General features: G+C 42.5%; 4 protein-coding genes across 4 annotated transcripts in view; 3 read left to right on the forward strand and 1 right to left on the reverse strand.

The window, feature by feature from the left end:
* Positions 1-4,473, forward strand: part of cap2 (cyclase associated actin cytoskeleton regulatory protein 2) — an 11,271-nt gene extending 6,798 nt beyond the window's left edge. Inside the window, exons 8-15 of the mRNA XM_086137070.1 lie at positions 284-369; positions 1,104-1,209; positions 2,523-2,676; positions 2,747-2,907; positions 2,979-3,102; positions 3,266-3,348; positions 3,798-3,941; positions 4,010-4,473. Of these exons, the coding sequence (XP_085993196.1) occupies positions 284-369; positions 1,104-1,209; positions 2,523-2,676; positions 2,747-2,907; positions 2,979-3,102; positions 3,266-3,348; positions 3,798-3,941; positions 4,010-4,093 (942 nt within the window). The 3' untranslated portion in view covers positions 4,094-4,473. The remainder of the gene's footprint in view (positions 1-283; positions 370-1,103; positions 1,210-2,522; positions 2,677-2,746; positions 2,908-2,978; positions 3,103-3,265; positions 3,349-3,797; positions 3,942-4,009) is intronic.
* On the reverse strand, positions 4,466-5,729 carry aunip (aurora kinase A and ninein interacting protein). The gene is made up of 2 exons (XM_086137071.1): positions 5,632-5,729; positions 4,466-5,555 (listed from the first exon to the last, which is right to left on the reverse strand). Exons 1-2 carry the CDS (start codon positions 5,722-5,724, stop codon positions 4,482-4,484), a joined length of 1,167 nt encoding a protein of 388 aa, XP_085993197.1. The 5' UTR covers positions 5,725-5,729; the 3' UTR covers positions 4,466-4,481.
* Positions 5,730-6,164: 435 nt separating this feature from the next.
* Positions 6,165-9,194, forward strand: vps28 (VPS28 subunit of ESCRT-I). Its single transcript, XM_086137630.1, has 10 exons — positions 6,165-6,246; positions 6,700-6,756; positions 7,040-7,071; positions 7,147-7,184; positions 7,252-7,341; positions 7,416-7,521; positions 7,821-7,922; positions 8,163-8,216; positions 8,501-8,592; positions 8,676-9,194. Exons 2-10 carry the CDS (start codon positions 6,717-6,719, stop codon positions 8,794-8,796), a joined length of 675 nt encoding a protein of 224 aa, XP_085993756.1. The 5' UTR covers positions 6,165-6,246; positions 6,700-6,716; the 3' UTR covers positions 8,797-9,194.
* Positions 9,195-10,028: 834 nt separating this feature from the next.
* On the forward strand, positions 10,029-16,236 carry mapk15 (mitogen-activated protein kinase 15). Its single transcript, XM_086136683.1, has 14 exons — positions 10,029-10,565; positions 11,091-11,189; positions 11,332-11,361; positions 12,040-12,130; positions 12,271-12,401; positions 12,547-12,710; positions 12,782-12,921; positions 13,007-13,064; positions 13,139-13,276; positions 13,911-14,016; positions 14,499-14,742; positions 14,814-14,911; positions 14,990-15,136; positions 15,283-16,236. Exons 1-14 carry the CDS (start codon positions 10,476-10,478, stop codon positions 15,475-15,477), a joined length of 1,731 nt encoding a protein of 576 aa, XP_085992809.1. The 5' UTR covers positions 10,029-10,475; the 3' UTR covers positions 15,478-16,236.
* Positions 16,237-16,365: the final 129 nt, after the last annotated feature.

A 16,365-nucleotide genomic window follows, 5' to 3' on the forward strand; every position in this document is an offset into this window, starting at 1 on the left:
TATTTCAACTTGCTTGTAGCATACATACAGCTGTATACAGTGACGTCAAGTTGTTGGTTTGTGTTGTAGCAAACAACTTCTACGACCAATAAGGTTCTTGTTAGCGCATACACATTTTGTCAATGATTAGGGAATTTCTCTTTGCGACGCCGCCCTTCGTTCCTCGCTTCTGGTTGGAGTCCTTTTAGACCAGCGCCGATTGAAGTAGCTGATGCTAGCGAGCTTGTCCGCAGCAACAGCAAAAAGGTTATTTACTTACAGTGATGTCGCCACTTGTCTTTAGAACCAAAAGCCCGGCCCTTATGTGAAGGAGATGAACGACGCAGCCACCTTCTACACCAACAGAGTGCTCAAAGACTACAAGGAAACGTAAAGGCACTTTTGATTTGATTTGACAAGTCAGGCGTACGCTCACCTGACACACATTTTATTCAGAAATTTGAAAAAAGATGATCATTTTCATTTGAACCACTGGGTTACACCATTGTCAAGTGTTACCACTGTAGATTTATTTTTTATATATTATTCTTAGAATCAATGTTATTTATTTTAATATTGTATAGAAGAACATCATGCGTCAATTTTATTGCACATTTTTTGAATTAATGTTTTATTTTATTTTATCATTTAAATTTCTTGAAACAAAATACATGTTAAGAATAGAGTGTAAGGCATCTAAATATTTGAAATGATTAAAAGATATCAACAAATGTTATTCCACACCACTCTAATTACAACCGCTCTAGCCTATATTTATTGCAATTATGAATTGCATATTTCATATTTAAAATCAAAATGTAATGTTTTATTTTGTTAATATTATATCAAAAATAATTTGAAGCATTCATTATTCTTTGTAATTATTTACACATTTAAAAAAATATTTTTATTTTGTGAAATATTTACGACCCAAATGCAATTGTAAATATTGTACGGATTAATATTTTGTAGTATATGATTAAAAATAATGTATGTATGTCATTATTGCATTTATTCAATTTGACGTAGTTGACCAACCGATTGCTTTTATTTGACATATTGCATTGTGTTGATTTGTATCGTCAAATCAAATGAAATGACCGATTACGCTTTGACTGTCTCAGCGACCGACGTCACGTGGACTGGGTGCGCTCGTACCTGTCCATCTGGGCCGGGATGCAGTCGTTCATCAAGCGCCACCATGCCACCGGACTACTCTGGAGCAAGACGGTCAGTCTCCATCAACTGCATTAGCATTAGCATCCGGGCTAATAGCTAACTTTTTCCCATGACGTCACCCCTGACTTGACAGAAGGCGGAGTGTCGCACGAGTCAAAAACAAACTCCCCAAAAGATAACAACAACAACACTTCCCTGTCGTTTTCCACTCAAGATATACGTTGGTGCCTTTTACAAAAGCGCAACTGACGCGGGACAAGTGCGCTGAAACTTGAGCGCCGACAGCGGTGCGCACGTGTGTGTCAGCTGTTACGCTGAAGTGTCTATGAAAGGATGTAGTTTACGGGTCGACAGGTGGTCCTCAGAGAGGGAATGAGGATTTTTGACAATGGGGCCCGTATGCAGGCTGTAACCTAAACTGCAGGACCGCCATGTGACGCTTAAAGCGTCCAACCACATGCTGACCGAGCCCTTGTTCAGCTGTCCTCAACTCCAAGGCCCCTTTTACGCATTTTTGGAACCGAAACTAAAATGCCTTCACTTCTTGTGTTGTCACATTAAATTAATTGGAAATGTGATCCAGTTTTTGTCCGCTTCAGTTCAGGCGCTTGGACAAACAACATGAGACAAGGTCAAGTCAGTACGATGGCATTCAAATCAACCCGCCTCCATTGTGAGTGCCGAGTTTGCGGTCCAGCAATTTCGCGGATGTTCTTTTTGCAGTTTAAGAACCTTTTGTTCTGCCCCCAATTTATTTTGGGAGTAATTCCATCCTTGACCACTAGATGGTGGCACGGTTTTGTTTGGCACAGTGTAAACGTGAAAGAAGAGCGAAAACAGGAAGTACTTTCAGCTCACATTAGTATGTGCGGAAGATTATTGAATGTCAGTGCCCTTCAATACTGCTTTTTACACAATTGGTTGAAAATGCCTCATGGTTCCACAAAAAGCAATAGTTGAAGGTTTATTTTGTAATGTACAGTACATCTTTGGTCATGTGTAACAATGTTTATTGTCAGATGATGCGTTTATTAGTTTGGAAAAAAAATATCTTTTTGTGTAAGCACAGATTGATCAGTGCACTGTTTGCACAGAAATTTTTGTCTTATTCGTTCCTCTTCCTGAGGCTCGATATAAGTGTGTGTAAAAACCTTAAAAAAATTAAGTTTTGTTTTAAATGCTACAAAAACATGTTAATGTATTTAAATATGGTGTTTCTGTGTTGTGTATATCACTTATGACATGGTGGTCTGGAATGAATAGGATTGAAAATATGAATGAAATTGAAATAAAACCAAATGCCTATTGCAGCACTCCCCCCTGGTGGGTGACTTTATATTACACCAATCATTCCTCTACTGCAGGGTCTCCTTGCCCCAGCCGCTCTGTTGGAAAACCCCAGCATTCCCTGCCCACCGCCTCCACCCGCAACCCCGGCTGAAGAACCCCAGGCCACCGGATCCTCCGGGCACTCTACACTATTTTCCCAGCTTAACCAGGGCTTGGACATCACGAAAGGTCAGCACCCCTCTAGTGGTCTATAAATTCACTTCCGGGTCTTCACTCTTGTCTTAATTCCATGTCATAGGTCTAAAGCACATCTCAGACCACCAGAAGTCCCACAAGAACCCGCATCTGCGCTCAAAGGAGGCACCAAGCGGTAAAACCAAACCCAAGAAATCAGCCCCGCCGGCGGCCCCTCAGAAGAAACCCCCACTGCTGGAGCTGGATGGGAAGAAATGGAGGGTGGTAGGTGGAACCGTGAGGCAATTTCAACCAATCGCAGGGGGCTTTACTTAAGGGAGGTACGGTCCCCGCAGGAGTACTTTGAGCACAACCATGACCTGACAATCGAGGAGACGGAGTTACGGCAGGTGGTCTACGTGTTGGCCTGCAACGATACCACACTGCACGTTAAAGGGAAGTTGAACTCCATCATCGTCGGTAAATTAATCCTCGAAAATTCTCCCCGAAAGTTATAAACTGCCTTGTCCTAATGCCACGCTAGAGAATCACTGCCTAAATACAGTTAGTTCAGTTGTATTTAACTTTGATGCTCAATACATTGCCGTTGAATCTGCAAGAACTGAAAAGTGTGCATGTTCAGATAACTGCAAGAAATTTGGGCTGGTGTTTGACAATGTGGTGGGAATCGTGGAGATCATCAACTCCAAGGCCGTTCAGTTACAGGTGAGATGCCGGTTCAAAGTCGAGTTCGTGTTTTAAATTAAAGTTTCGAGCAAGGGTCGAGGTTGAAAAGGAGAGTTTGAATCCTGATTTCTAACAACGGTTTTAAGTCAGTGTTGTCGTTTTAAAATAAGTTGTCTCACCAGCGTCAAGCCCATTGTTATTTTAATTCATGTTAAGGTTTCATGCTGGACATTTTAAGCTTGGCTTATGTTTTTAAGGTATGGTTTCAAATTCATGTTTCCCGTCCCAGTTAGGGTTTCCAGTCATGGTTAAGGTTTTTAAGGTAAGGTTGCAGAATTAGGTTTCAAGCCTGCCAGATGGTTTCAACTCAAGGATAGTGTTTCGATCCAGAGTGAGGGTTTCACTGTGGGAATTCAAAGCAGTCATATGGTTTCAATAAAGTCAGGTTTCAAGGGTGGGGATGTCATTGGTATGTTTTTTTTTATCAGGTGTTAGGAACTGTGCCCACCATCTCCATCAATAAAACGGAAGGATGTCAGCTGTACCTCAGTCAACAGTCCTTAAACTGCCACATCGTCAGCGCCAAAAGCTCCGAGATGAACGTCCTCATACCGCAAGGAGACGGCGACTACGTGAGTGTCTGCGTGCATCCAGGAAGGAACTGAGTCAGCCATTTTGTTAAATCATTTTTGTTTTCCAGAAAGAGCTGCCGCTTCCCGAGCAGTTCAAGACCGTCTGGGATGGATCCAAATTGGTGACCGAACCCAGCGAAATGGCAGGTTGATTGATGGTTAGCGTGGCAAATGCTAACAGTTAGCCTATTGGATTCCCCCACCCCCAATATATTTTAATACTATCTATGTTCAATATGAATTATGCTCTGAGACTAACAGTATGCTGAAACTAAAGCTATCTTAAAAAATGGAAACATTTATATTTTCTGCTCCATATGAAGGCAAAAAAAAATCGCTCAACCTACCCCAATTTATCTCTTTATGAGATCACTCGTTCACATGTATCACAATTTGTATGAATGTCAGCTATCACTTGATTGCATCATAGGACTCGTTCCATGCAGTTAGTCCACAGTGCGTGATAAATAAAAACCTTTATTGTCCATGAAACCAAAACCAACTTTTTATAAATAAAATCTCTCTGCTGTTCCCCTTGTGTCAATGTTTAATCACCATATTTCCCTGGGAGTCTTGCGTAAAGAGCACATTCTTGAAGTCAAACGGAATCGTCATGGGTTTCATCGTGGCAGCTGCGACGACGACGTTGTTGTTGCGGTTTTTGAGGGGACTCCTCCGACCCCGGTGCGCAATCACCCGAAAGCCGTCGGAGTCCTGTGTGAACAGCCGCGCCAGGCTGTCTTCATCGTCATGCTGCCTCGCTCGCTTCTTCGGAGGAGAAAACCCCTCGGATAATGGGCTGCTTTCTTTCTTGTCGTCATTACGAGAAGAGTAAGCAAGTCGAATCAGTTTCTGAGTGGAGGTTTTCTTCCCTTGAACCTCCATCCGAAAGGCCTCTTCGCTTACATCAAAGTTGATTAAGTTTCGGTTTAATGGAAGAGAAGATCGTTGGCTACGGTTCATCTCATCTTGTTGCTCTTCTGGGACATTGAGGTGGACTTCATGTTCCATCTTGTCTGGTTGCTCTTCGCGGACTGGACGCCAGAGAGTTTGTTCTGTCTCATCTTGGCGCTCTTTTCGGACTCTGCCATGGATGATTTGTTTCATCTTGTCTGGTTGTCGGACTGGAGGCCTGATGTTCTGTTCCATTTCGTATGGTTGCTCTTCTCCCACTTTGGGGCTAATGCTGTGTTTCATCATGTCTGGTTGCTCTTCTCTGAGTTCACTGTGTATTTTCTGTTCCAACGTGTCTGGTTGCTCCTCTCGGATTTTGCGGCCGATGTTCTGTTCTATTTTATCTTTTTGCCTTTCTCGGTAGATGTTCTTTTCCATCTCATTAGGTTGCTCTTCTTGCATTTCGCAGTTAATGTGCTCTTCATTATGCTCTTGAGCGTCTCCGTCTTCACACATCTCATCGTCTGATTCGGGTCCAAGATTTCTTTCCGATGCCACATCAGAATTACTTCGAGGCGAAAAGTAGCTGGATATAAAGCTCTGTTTGGTCCTTGGCATCTCAGTCTTGGTTTGTGTGAAGTTGAATACTACAGCCGAGCTGTAGCCGGCAGCTTTGGCCAGTGGGTTGAGCATCTTGGAGATGGGCCTGACTGTTTTTTTCTGAAAAAAATAAAATAAATTTGGTGAAATGTCGCTCAAGAGTGTGGCGACCGTCCTGTTCTTCATCGTCAATAACCTGCTTCGCTTTTCCTTTGAGCTCCACGGTGTCCAACCACACTCCGCATTCTTCGGGGGCAGGGTTTGACTGTACCCCTTTGCACGTCTTCATGCTGGACGCTTAAGGAATAATATTTTCAAACATTTATAAGAAGCAACACTCAAGTGATGTGATGGGTTTGACAACGTTCACGACAACGAACGTGAAACAGGTACCCGTTTCGAAATCATAACGCGCGAAATCATAGCCACATTGGAACGTAACATTTTAACTGCTTTGATAAAATAATCGTTTACACTCTTCGTTTAAGTTATTCAGTCAATATATTTACCTTGTTCTTGATCGGGTCGCTTTTTTTGTATTTTTTGAGTCTGGCGCCTCGACGACGGGCTGTCCCTGACGTTCGACTGTCGAAAAATGTGTAGCCCCGTATACATGAAACTGTATTGACAACAGCACAAACCTGTAATATTGTCGAATGTTTGAGCTATAAAAATGTTAATTGTAAATTTAACCGACCGATAGTATGGCTTTAAAGAGAAGAATCGTTTATTTTTGATCAGGCGTTCACCTCCCACGGTCCTGGCTTGAGGGTGTGTTTACGTTGACGTCATTGCAGCTCCACGGAACAGGGTAAGTGTCGACTTTTAAATGATATAGTTTTGTTTCTAAATGTGATATATATTAATCGATTAAAGGCACACGTGGCAACATGATCTTATAAGGTTGCGTTAATATGCCCAAAAAATACCTTTTAACCACATCTGTCAATGTTGTGGCAATTTTAAAGGACGATGCTACGAATTAGCATTGAATGTTAACTTCGACCTAGCTGGTCCTCTTAACAAAACAAGGGCGACAAGCTATTAGTTTGTCGACATTCTTAGTTTCACTTGTGATTTTTTTTCCTTTGTTGTTAAATTCAAACGTAATTTTAAATAATTGGACTATTATTGGTTTGAGGGAATGAACGTTGTCGTGCTTGGTGGCGTACTACTTCCGTGACGTGTTAATAATTATTGAGACCGAGTATAAAACACATGAATGCGCCAAACGGTGACCTAATTTCTTATTTTCTTGTTTAAGTTGACACATCAAACATCATGTTCCATGGCATACCGGTTACAAGTAGCATGGGAGGAGGTAGGATGATCTTTATTAAAATGACGCTTTCTTCGTCCCACAGTGCGGAACTTTGCAAGTAATTAGTAGCAAATGTGTCCATAAAGTCTCTTTAGAGACTCGAAGAGGTAAAAAAAAAAAAAGCAACAACTTTAATAAACGCTGAACACAATAGAACAAATCTGAATAGAATATCTAATCAATTGCATTTTAATACATTTTTGAAATGGTAAAGAGACTTTATGGACACCCCGTAGATATTCTTATAAAACACATCTGAAGTTGTAGCCTCCTCTTTTCTCAGGAGCGCCACCCAATAAACCCGAGCTGTATGAGGTAAAAGTCGATCAAATCACAGTTTCTCTCAATGATTGTAAGTTAATATATTTATTTTTTCTTTAATCATTCCAGGAGGTGAAATTGTACAAAAATGCAAGAGAAAGAGAAAAGTAAGTGTCATACGATGTTTGAATGTTCTAAGGATTCTTAATGACTGCGGGATGCTTCTTTGTGAAGGTATGACAACATGGCAGAGTTGTTTGCTGTGGTCAAGACCTTGCAGGCTCTGGAGAAAGCCTACATCAAAGACTGTGTCACACCCAATGAGTGAGCTGGGATGAAGTATTCTTAGAAAGTATCGACTTTCCTGCTTCTCTTGATGAAGAGATGTCGTTTTTAAGGTACACCGGCTCGTGTTCCAGACTCCTGGTACAATACAAGGCAGCGTTCAAACAGGTGCAGGGCTCCGACGTGGGATCCATCGACGACTTCTGCCGCAAGTACAGAGTGAGTTTTCTTAAAATGAAAATAATAAAATTATGTTGCACTTTGCTTCAAGATGACATGCAATTGGTGCACACTCGATCAAATTACATCACGTTCAGGTTTAATTCCAGTGAATGAAAATGAAGGATGCAAAGAAGTCAGCTGTGTCTGATTGCCATATGCAATCAGACACAGCTGACTTCTTTGTCTGATTGCCATATGCAATCAGACACTTTTTTTCTTATTAAACCTGATTATTTTTTTTGTTGAATGCTAATCATAATCAGGTACTTACATCAATGTTTTTTCTCCTCTTGTAGCTAGACTGCCCGCTGGCCATGGAAAGGATCAAGGAGGATCGGCCAATCACCATCAAGGACGACAAGGGCAACTTGAACCGCTGCATCGCAGACATAGTTTCTGTACGTTCCCCCTTCAATCAGTCTGGACGGGACACTCGTGCCAGGAGATTTCAAAATGAAATGATGGAGTGTTTATGTGATCAAGCTGAACATTGAGCGGCTCAAGTGAATGGTTTAAATCCTCTGGCAAATCACTTGAAATTAGACTTAATCCCAGCTAATGATGAATACATAGAGGCGAGGTCTTTATTTCCTCTAGTTGCTCCTTATTCATTTGTTTGTTTTTCCGCTTGTTTTTAGCTGTTCATCACCGTCATGGACAAGTTGAGACTGGAGATCAGAGCCATGGATGAGGTAGGTTTCAAGATTTAGCAGTGAGTTGGGGTACTGGTTTACTTAGGGTAGTGTTTATTTATTTTAACGTGGTTGCGTACAACATTGTATCGTTTCGACATTTCAGTCTACCAGAATGCTTATTGTCACTCAAGATATTGTCCCAGCATACCATAAGATCATCTCTCATACGCCGTTATCTGTCCGCACTTAAAATTGTTTTCCTTACTTGGTAGGTGCTGCTGTTTTGATTACCAACAGAATTACAAAGCACGAATGTTTAACCGGGCCTCTGTTTGGATTAGATCCAACCGGACCTGCGTGAGCTGATGGAGACCATGAACCGAATGAGCAACATGCCTCCTGATTCGGAGGCCAAGGACAAAGTTAGCCTCTGGTCAGTCGGCGTCACTGGCGAGTCGGCGTCCGCTTTACAGGCACCCGCTTGCTTTTTTTTCAATGCGTCTCGTGTGTCATCAGGTTGAGCACCCTGAGCAGCATGTCGGCCTCGGACGAGCTCGACGACAGCCAAGTTCGCCAGATGCTCTTCGATCTGGAGTCGGCTTATAATGCCTTCAACCGTTTCCTGCACTCCTCCTGAGCCAATTATGTTTGTCTTTTTGGGTCACATGACCTTTCCATGCATCCTTATCCATGTTCGGTAAAAACCTTTTTGTCTGTTTCTTTCCTCCTGCAATCTTATTGTGTTGTCCAAATGACAGGGAAAGGACTATATAATTAAAATAATTAGGTTCTCTATCCTATTAAAACCTGTGAAGATTAGATTCATGTTTATTAATGTACAGTTGTAGTGTGTTCAATTACTCACTGTGTCTTATTTTAAGTACTCTAGCCACCTTTCCTCCTGGACCCAATTTAGGGACTGCAGTAAATATTTATTAAGATGTATCATTGTATATACAAATATTTGGATATTGAAATTCCAAATCAGACACACTTCTTTTTAACAATAAAATTGAAACATACCTCATAATCAGATTATGGTGTGTGCTAGGATTTCATACTTTGGGTGTTATATCACAAAAATATTTTTAATGTTAATAAATTCCAAAATGTACTGTAAGACATGCTTTCCTTTTACACATAATTATATATTTCATACAAGTACCATTTTTACATTTAAATATTTTTTCATCATTTTGTGTATTCATTTATATTTTGATAAATATGTATCTGAAAATTGAAAGAAAATGGCAGAGCAAAATGTTACAATAGTTTTTCTACATAATTACATATTTCAAGTATAAATGTATTACTTTGATAGGTTTGTTATACACAAAATATATTGTGTAATGTTGATGCCACATATAAACCAAAAACATGAGATTATGTACTCAGCGTTAAGATGTTATTGTATACATAAGAAAATGCAAAATAATAAGACAAAAAAATCACAAGAAATATTTTAATAGGAAGTAAATGAGATTTACAAAGCAAAAACTAAAGTCCGAAGAACAAGGTGAGGAACGAAAAAATGACTTTCTGACTGTGCCCTTCATTACAAGCAGGGGCCGACAAAGCAGCCAAGCCGTTATTTCCCCTTTTCTAATACCCTATTGACATGTATGTTTTATGGGTTTTCTTTGATTTCTTTAATACAAAAACAATATTTTAAGTTGCTCTTTAGAATTTCACTCAAGTGAAGCAACTCTGATGAATGAAGGGGGATCATACAGCACGTGCCCCTCTCTTACGCGTTGCGTGTCACCATGACAACAGCGAACGCTTGACGTCACGGCAATCGTCGCCGCCCGTTGGTCGGCTACGGGCCCTTTAAGCAACAAGCGCTCCCGCCCCCGGTTTCCACGACGACAAGTTGAGACAAAACTCACTTTCCAGGTTCCCACCACCCGCACCCCGACCCCGACTCGACTCGACGCGACGCGCCGCACGGCCGAGCGACAACCATGTTGCGGTCACGCTGCTCTAAACTGACGGGCAGAAGGGCTGGTCAACTTTAAAATGGCTGTTTAGCGTCGGATGTAAAATGGCTCCACCTGCTTGGCTCTTTCTCCGTGGCCGATTTCGCTTAACGGGACTTACCAACCACTTCAAGCTACTAAACAGCCACTAAAGCGACCAAGTGACCCACGAGACACTCAAATAACATGTTCATGGCGTGGAAAGAAGTAAAATAACGACTTTGTTGGCTGGAGAATCATCAGCACTTCCGGTTCGCCACGACTACTTTGCTGTCTTGTGCGTGTCGTCCGACTTTTTGAGGTGCCGTCGTGTAAGGAAAGTGTGGCGGTGTTCAAAATGAGCAAAATTGCGAAATCCGGCAGCATGCCTGAAGTTGAAGAACACATATCCACGAAATACGAGATAAGGAAAAGACTTGGCAAAGGGGTGAGTCTTTATACTTTTTTGTACATGGAGCACCAGAACGCATCACGCACCTTGAAGTTGTACAATGTTTGCCTTTCACTGGCGTCTTTTTTTTTTCTTCCGTTTTTACCTTATTACACAACTATTTGCTTGGTGCAATTTTCCGACTCTTGGCCGCTCCTTGTACAATTACCAAATACTGTAGTTAAAACTACTAATAATAACAACCCTCCCCCGCCCCCGGACACTTTGCAACATTCTGACATCCAACAGGTTGTGGAGTGGAAAGATGGGCTACTGAGTGTCATGTTATACAGCTGGTTAATATGTTTTACACCTGAGGGGGAATACAGTACATTCAAATAATGGATCGTTACTAATTATGTATTATAATGTCATTACTACAAGGCATGTGGAAAAAGTATACGTACTGTATTATGATTTTAAGCAATACAAAACACAAGGCTGCTGATATTTTAACAAGGCAATTAAAAATGTCAATCAATAATAAAGTATCAAAAAGTAGTTTTTCCGTACGTGTGGCAGGCGTATGGCATCGTTTGGAAGGCGGTGGACAGGCAAACGGGCGAGATCGTGGCGGTGAAGAAGATTTTCGACGCCTTCAGGAACAAGACGGACGCTCAGGTGGGTGATTTTTGCAATTTGAGACGGACGCCATCAGAAATTGAAATTCATCCATGTTTGTCCAATGATTGCATCCTTCAGGATGGTTGACTGCCTTGAGTTTACATCCCGATTGCTTATTTGTTGTTGTTTTCTTGAACAGCGGACCTTTCGAGAAGTCATGTTCCTGCAGGTAAGAAAAAAAATTCCTTGCACTCCTATTTGCAACCCATGAAAATAAAGCGAATGTGCAGTGGTTTATTTCTGTTATGTAATTCCTTCGTCCCTTGTTTATGTACAAGGCCTTGACTTTCTATCTGCCAGTTAACGTTCAACCAGCCTTTACCTGAAAAATTAGCCTGGTAGCTCCCGCTGGAAAATGAATTCAGCCTCCAAAGCCAGTTTCAGCTCTCAACATGAAATTTGGTCGGCTTGTATATATGAGTACACCCCCCCCCCCTAAAAGCCTCATAAACTGCCTGAAAAAAAAACGCTGGACATCTGCTACATTGTTTCCAAGTGTCCATTTTAGCCTAATTTTGGCTAAGTCTGATAATCAGGAACCTCGATTGATTTGTTCCTCTTGTCCAGTTGCACCACAGAGCTTGAAGTTTGGTCGGGATGTCCGTCATGAGTCAACCCACAAAAAAGCCTCAAGGAACCATGTCCAGGGGTCCTACAAAAACTACTAAAGATTTTGTTGGATTTGTCATCAAATTTAATGACATTTAGACGATGAAATTTAAGGACTCGCACTAAACACCAAACTAATTAAAATCAACAGCGCCATCAGAATTGACCTTGTTCTGTTGTCATTGTGTGTGTGTGTTTGTGTGTGTGTGTGTGTGTGTGTGCGCGCGCGTGTGCGCAGGAATTTGGCGATCATCCCAATGTGGTCAAACTCCAAAATGTTATCCAAGCACAAAATGACAAAGACATTTATCTCATCTTTGAGTACATGGGTGAGTTTTGGAAAGCTTCTGCACAGCGTTTATCTTGCTCCCGTGTATTTCCACAATGGCAACGTAACCTCGCATCCAAAATGCTTATTAAACCTGTTAGATTTGTGTGTGTATTTGTTTGGGTTTTTTGTTTCATCTAGACAGCGACCTGCATGCGGTGATAAAGAAAGGAACACTATTGAAGGACATTCACAAGCGTTATGTCATGTACCAGCTGCTCAAGGCGGTCAAATATCTGCATTCGGGTAACGTCATCCACCGGGACCAAAAGGTATGATTCCAGCATGTTTAATGGTGCTACACTTTCAGTTTCACCCTTCAAAACCAAATTGCGCGACCACGTCTCAGGAAGTCCGCCATTTTGATGTGATCTGAAGCTTTTCACGTGTTTTTTTTTTTTTTTTTTTTCTTTTCAGCCTTCCAACGTGCTGGTGGACTCGGACTGTGTGGTCAAGCTGTGCGACTTTGGCCTGGCCCGATCCCTCAGCCAGGACCAAGAGGACAGCGGCAACCCGGCGCTGACGGAGTACGTGGCGACCAGGTGGTACCGGGCTCCCGAGATCTTGCTGGGGTCTACCAGGTACACTGTTGACTTGTTAAAGGGATTTCAAGCACGCACAAGTGTCACAAACAAGAACTGGTGGTTGCAAGGTACACAAAGGGCGTGGACATGTGGAGCCTGGGCTGTATCCTGGGAGAGATGTTGCTGGGAAGGGCCTTGTTCCCCGGTACGTCCACCATCAATCAGATCGAGAAGATCATGAGTGCCATACCGCACCCGTGTCCAGAAGGTGACCGATAACGCCACTCCGAGCATGTCTTGATCTTTTTTTAATATATATATATATTTTTAATGAAGCCTATTTTAATTCCTAGATGTCCTCGCCGTCAAGTCTGAAATTGGGTCATCGGTCATTCAGAGAATATTGCAAAGGTGATGCAATATGAATTCTCGTCCTGCTTGCATTGTCAACAAATATTTTTCTGATTTTGTTTCTCCCCGGCCAGGCCGCAGGTTCTTTTGGAGGACCTCCTGCAGTCGTTGGCGCCCCCCGATGCCCTGGACCTCCTGAAGGGTTTGCTGGTCTTCAACCCCGACAAGAGACTGACTGCGGAAAACGCCCTCCAGCATCCTTATGTAGCCAGGTACTCGCGTTCATTTTCTTCTGGTGCACTATTATCGTGTGATAGATGTATCCTGATACTTTTGATATTTTGGGCAAAATATTGTCAGCTCATGTTTTCTTGACTTGGGTAGCTTTTATGATCCATTGTAGATATATCTCATCCATATATTGTTTTGCACACAACCGCTGTATCGTGACATAGTTGACATTTTTCGCCAACAATTGCAACAGCGTCTTTATTTAATGTAATGCAGAACATTACACGTTTTACTTTGCCACGTTCGTCCTTGTCCAGATGGATAGATGGCGCTGTTTCATAAAAGGAAACCACCATAGATAGGTTGATCTTGAAACCTCACGCGGGCGCTCGGTTCCCATGGTCCTCGGCGTAACAGATAGCCTGCAGTTTAAACTGTGCTTGGGAAGCGTGTCTCTTCGTAGGTGCCATTTTCAGGATGTTGTTTTGGATAACACGAGGCGATCCACATTGTTTGGCGCCCCGCCCATTTTGGAGAAAACGAAGACTATTAGGTGCACCTTGTGGTCGAGAAAATACAGGACATGATACTGCATATTGTACTGTCAGTGGTTGTCTTCCTGAAACTTTGTTGTATGGTGTCGTAGTTTATGTGTAATTTGTGTTGTTATTGTAGGTTCCACAATCCGGGCAAGGAACCGTCGCTCCACTACGACGTAGTTCTGCCGCTGGACGACGACGTGCAGTTATCGGTGGAGCAGTACCGCAACAAACTCTACGAGGTACAAGCATAAGCGTGACTTAGAAATTCCAATTTGTTCCGTGGCCAAGATAGTAAATCAATTGTCCCCATTAAAATGAATTTAAATATGCCATCAGTCTGCTCTAAAAAATCTATCGCTTTTCTTTGTAAATAAAAGTGTACCCATATAGTAATGTATAAATATGAGATCGGAAATATAAAGAAATGAACTGATTGTATAAGTTAGCGTTGCCTCCTTGCGCCCTGTCAGTGCTGTCATTGTTTTTATATGTTTGATCGTTTATCCTATTCAGATACTGAAAGACGAATGATTTTTTTGTTTTTCACTTCCCTAAAGCAGCTTTGTGTCTAAACACTGAATCATGACAAAGTTCGTCTGGCAAACAAGGCGAAAAATTGCCCGATTGACAGCTCGCAACTCTAAAAATCGACAGTTAGGGGCACTCGTCAATCAAGGTACCTCTGTAGTCTTCAGAAACTGAACATGACGCTGCCTCACAGATGATTCGAGACAGGAAAAGCCATCAGGGCTTGCTCCGACTCATCCACCCCAAAGAGGCCGTGACCGGCACGGATAAACTTGGCCAAAAAGACAGAGGGGACGACAACCAGGATGCAACGACCAAAAGTGAAAGTCCCCCCAAGGCAGAAAACGCATCACCGCCTCCTCCTGTGGACAAGATAGTCCCTTCAGAGAATCCCCTCGCGGGCAGATGCACTTATAACCCCATCACACACGCGCCAAGTAAGTCTGACGTTAGCCGCGACATCATCAAACTAGTAATTTGAACCGCAGCTCTGACTGTCTTCATCCAGATGGGTTTATTCACCCAACCGCAGCCGGCATGAGAGCAGCAAGACAGAGAAGCGGCAGTGCCACCTCGTCACCAACAGAGGGCGTCACAGCCAACACTGTGTGTTTAAGTGGATCCCCAAACCCCATTCGCATTTTTTGAACCTCATCACCATAAAGTGTTCTTGTTTCCCCAAAGTCCATGGACCAGATTATCCAGCGCGGTCGCTCAGCCCCGGCGCACCTCAACCACACCTTCTCACTGACGCTCGCTCATACTCAGAACAACCCGCTGGTACGCAAGACCGACTCGCCTCCGGGACTGAGCATCACTAACACTAACCCGGTGGGTGAGCGAGAACATTTGTGGTTATTTAACTCATACACTCCCAAAGACGTTTTTAAACGTCTTTCCAGACTTGGTCTAGAATTGGCTGGTACTGAATGAGTTAAGCACTGGGTGGACTACTTTCCTCTGTTGGTCCCGTGCAGAACCACCGCTCGAGCTCTCGGGCCCGTGATGAACGACCGGCACCACGCTTCAGCAAAAAGGTCTTCCAGAACAACTGCAATGTGTCGGCGGCGGGCGATCCCCGCGCCAAGCTGGGCAGCTACTGCCAGGCGTACGGAACTATCAGCAAAACGGAGCTGGACAACCTGCTCCAGGCGCGAACATACAACCAGTAGCACGTTGTGCCCTCTCCAAGCTACGAGGTGGAGATAAAAGAAACACAAACATCGGCGACATCAAAGAGCTCTTACATGAAGAGATTCTGCTTATTAGCTGTGACAACCAAATATACTGGTGTTACTTCAAGGTTCTGCAAGGAATAATGTGTGGGAAGACAATGTAATGTCGAAGTCTTCTTTTCTGAGAAGAGAATATCAATTCTGGGCAACGTGTGTTGAGAGGAGAAGGCATTATCCTACACCTGAGCATTTGTCATTACAGAAGCTCATAGCCCCTTATTGTTCTTTTATGAGAAGAGACGACAATCCTTGTCAGAGGGCCTTTGTTAGAAGAAAAGACAATTTCTTGTCAATGGGCTTCAGTGAAGAGAATTGGATTGGATTGGATAAAACTTTATTGTCAAATGTACTGTATGTGTAACATGTAACATACAGCACAGAATATCTGCGCGTTTTTAGTACGGAAGCCAATTTCTTCTCAATTTACGTTTGGAAGAAGAGAAGACAATCTTGCTCAATGGGCTTTTGTGAGGAGAGAAGACAATTGCCACTCCCAATTTTCTTTCATGAGAAGCAAAGACTATTCCTCTTCAATCCATCATGAGAAGTAAAGGCAACCTCTGATCAATTGGCATTTCGAAAACAAAATTTCATCAGTTGACTTTTATGAGAAGACCTTTTACTGGCTAAGTAAAACTTCAAGAGGGCTCAATCGCCTGTACACTTAATAAAAGTTTTATGATGGTGACAGCTTAACCCTGACGTTATTTGCATTTCCATTTTTTGGAAAAAGTTAACCATGATAATAAGCGTAAGTGTGTGTGTATAACACACACATCCCCAGCTTTGTGATTTTTTTTAATTTGGAAAATTATAAACTTTGCG

The sequence above is a fragment of the Hippocampus guttulatus genome, chromosome 18 (assembly GCF_054856545.1).
Source record: "Hippocampus guttulatus isolate MCC_2025c chromosome 18, RoL_Hgut_1.0, whole genome shotgun sequence".
Lineage (NCBI taxonomy): Eukaryota > Metazoa > Chordata > Actinopteri > Syngnathiformes > Syngnathidae > Hippocampus > Hippocampus guttulatus.

What these genes read in the sequence shown, in the direction of transcription:
- aunip (XM_086137071.1), bottom strand. Translation starts at nt 5,724, where the DNA reads ATGAAGACGTGCAAAGGGGTACAGTCAAACCCTGCCCCCGAAGAATGC. An exon ending in TCAAAGGAAAAGCGAAGCAG is followed by an intron (nt 5,556 to 5,631) that starts GTTATTGACGAT and finishes TATTTTTTTCAG; the next exon opens with AAAAAAACAGTCAGGCCCAT.
- vps28 (XM_086137630.1), top strand. Translation starts at nt 6,717, where the DNA reads ATGTTCCATGGCATACCGGTTACAAGTAGCATGGGAGGAG. An exon ending in ATAAACCCGAGCTGTATGAG is followed by an intron (nt 7,072 to 7,146) that starts GTAAAAGTCGAT and finishes TAATCATTCCAG; the next exon opens with GAGGTGAAATTGTACAAAAA. An exon ending in AATGCAAGAGAAAGAGAAAA is followed by an intron (nt 7,185 to 7,251) that starts GTAAGTGTCATA and finishes TTCTTTGTGAAG; the next exon opens with GTATGACAACATGGCAGAGT.
- mapk15 (XM_086136683.1), top strand. Translation starts at nt 10,476, where the DNA reads ATGAGCAAAATTGCGAAATCCGGCAGCATGCCTGAAGTTGAAGAACAC. An exon ending in ATTCAGAGAATATTGCAAAG is followed by an intron (nt 13,065 to 13,138) that starts GTGATGCAATAT and finishes CTCCCCGGCCAG; the next exon opens with GCCGCAGGTTCTTTTGGAGG. An exon ending in GCATCACTAACACTAACCCG is followed by an intron (nt 15,137 to 15,282) that starts GTGGGTGAGCGA and finishes GGTCCCGTGCAG; the next exon opens with AACCACCGCTCGAGCTCTCG.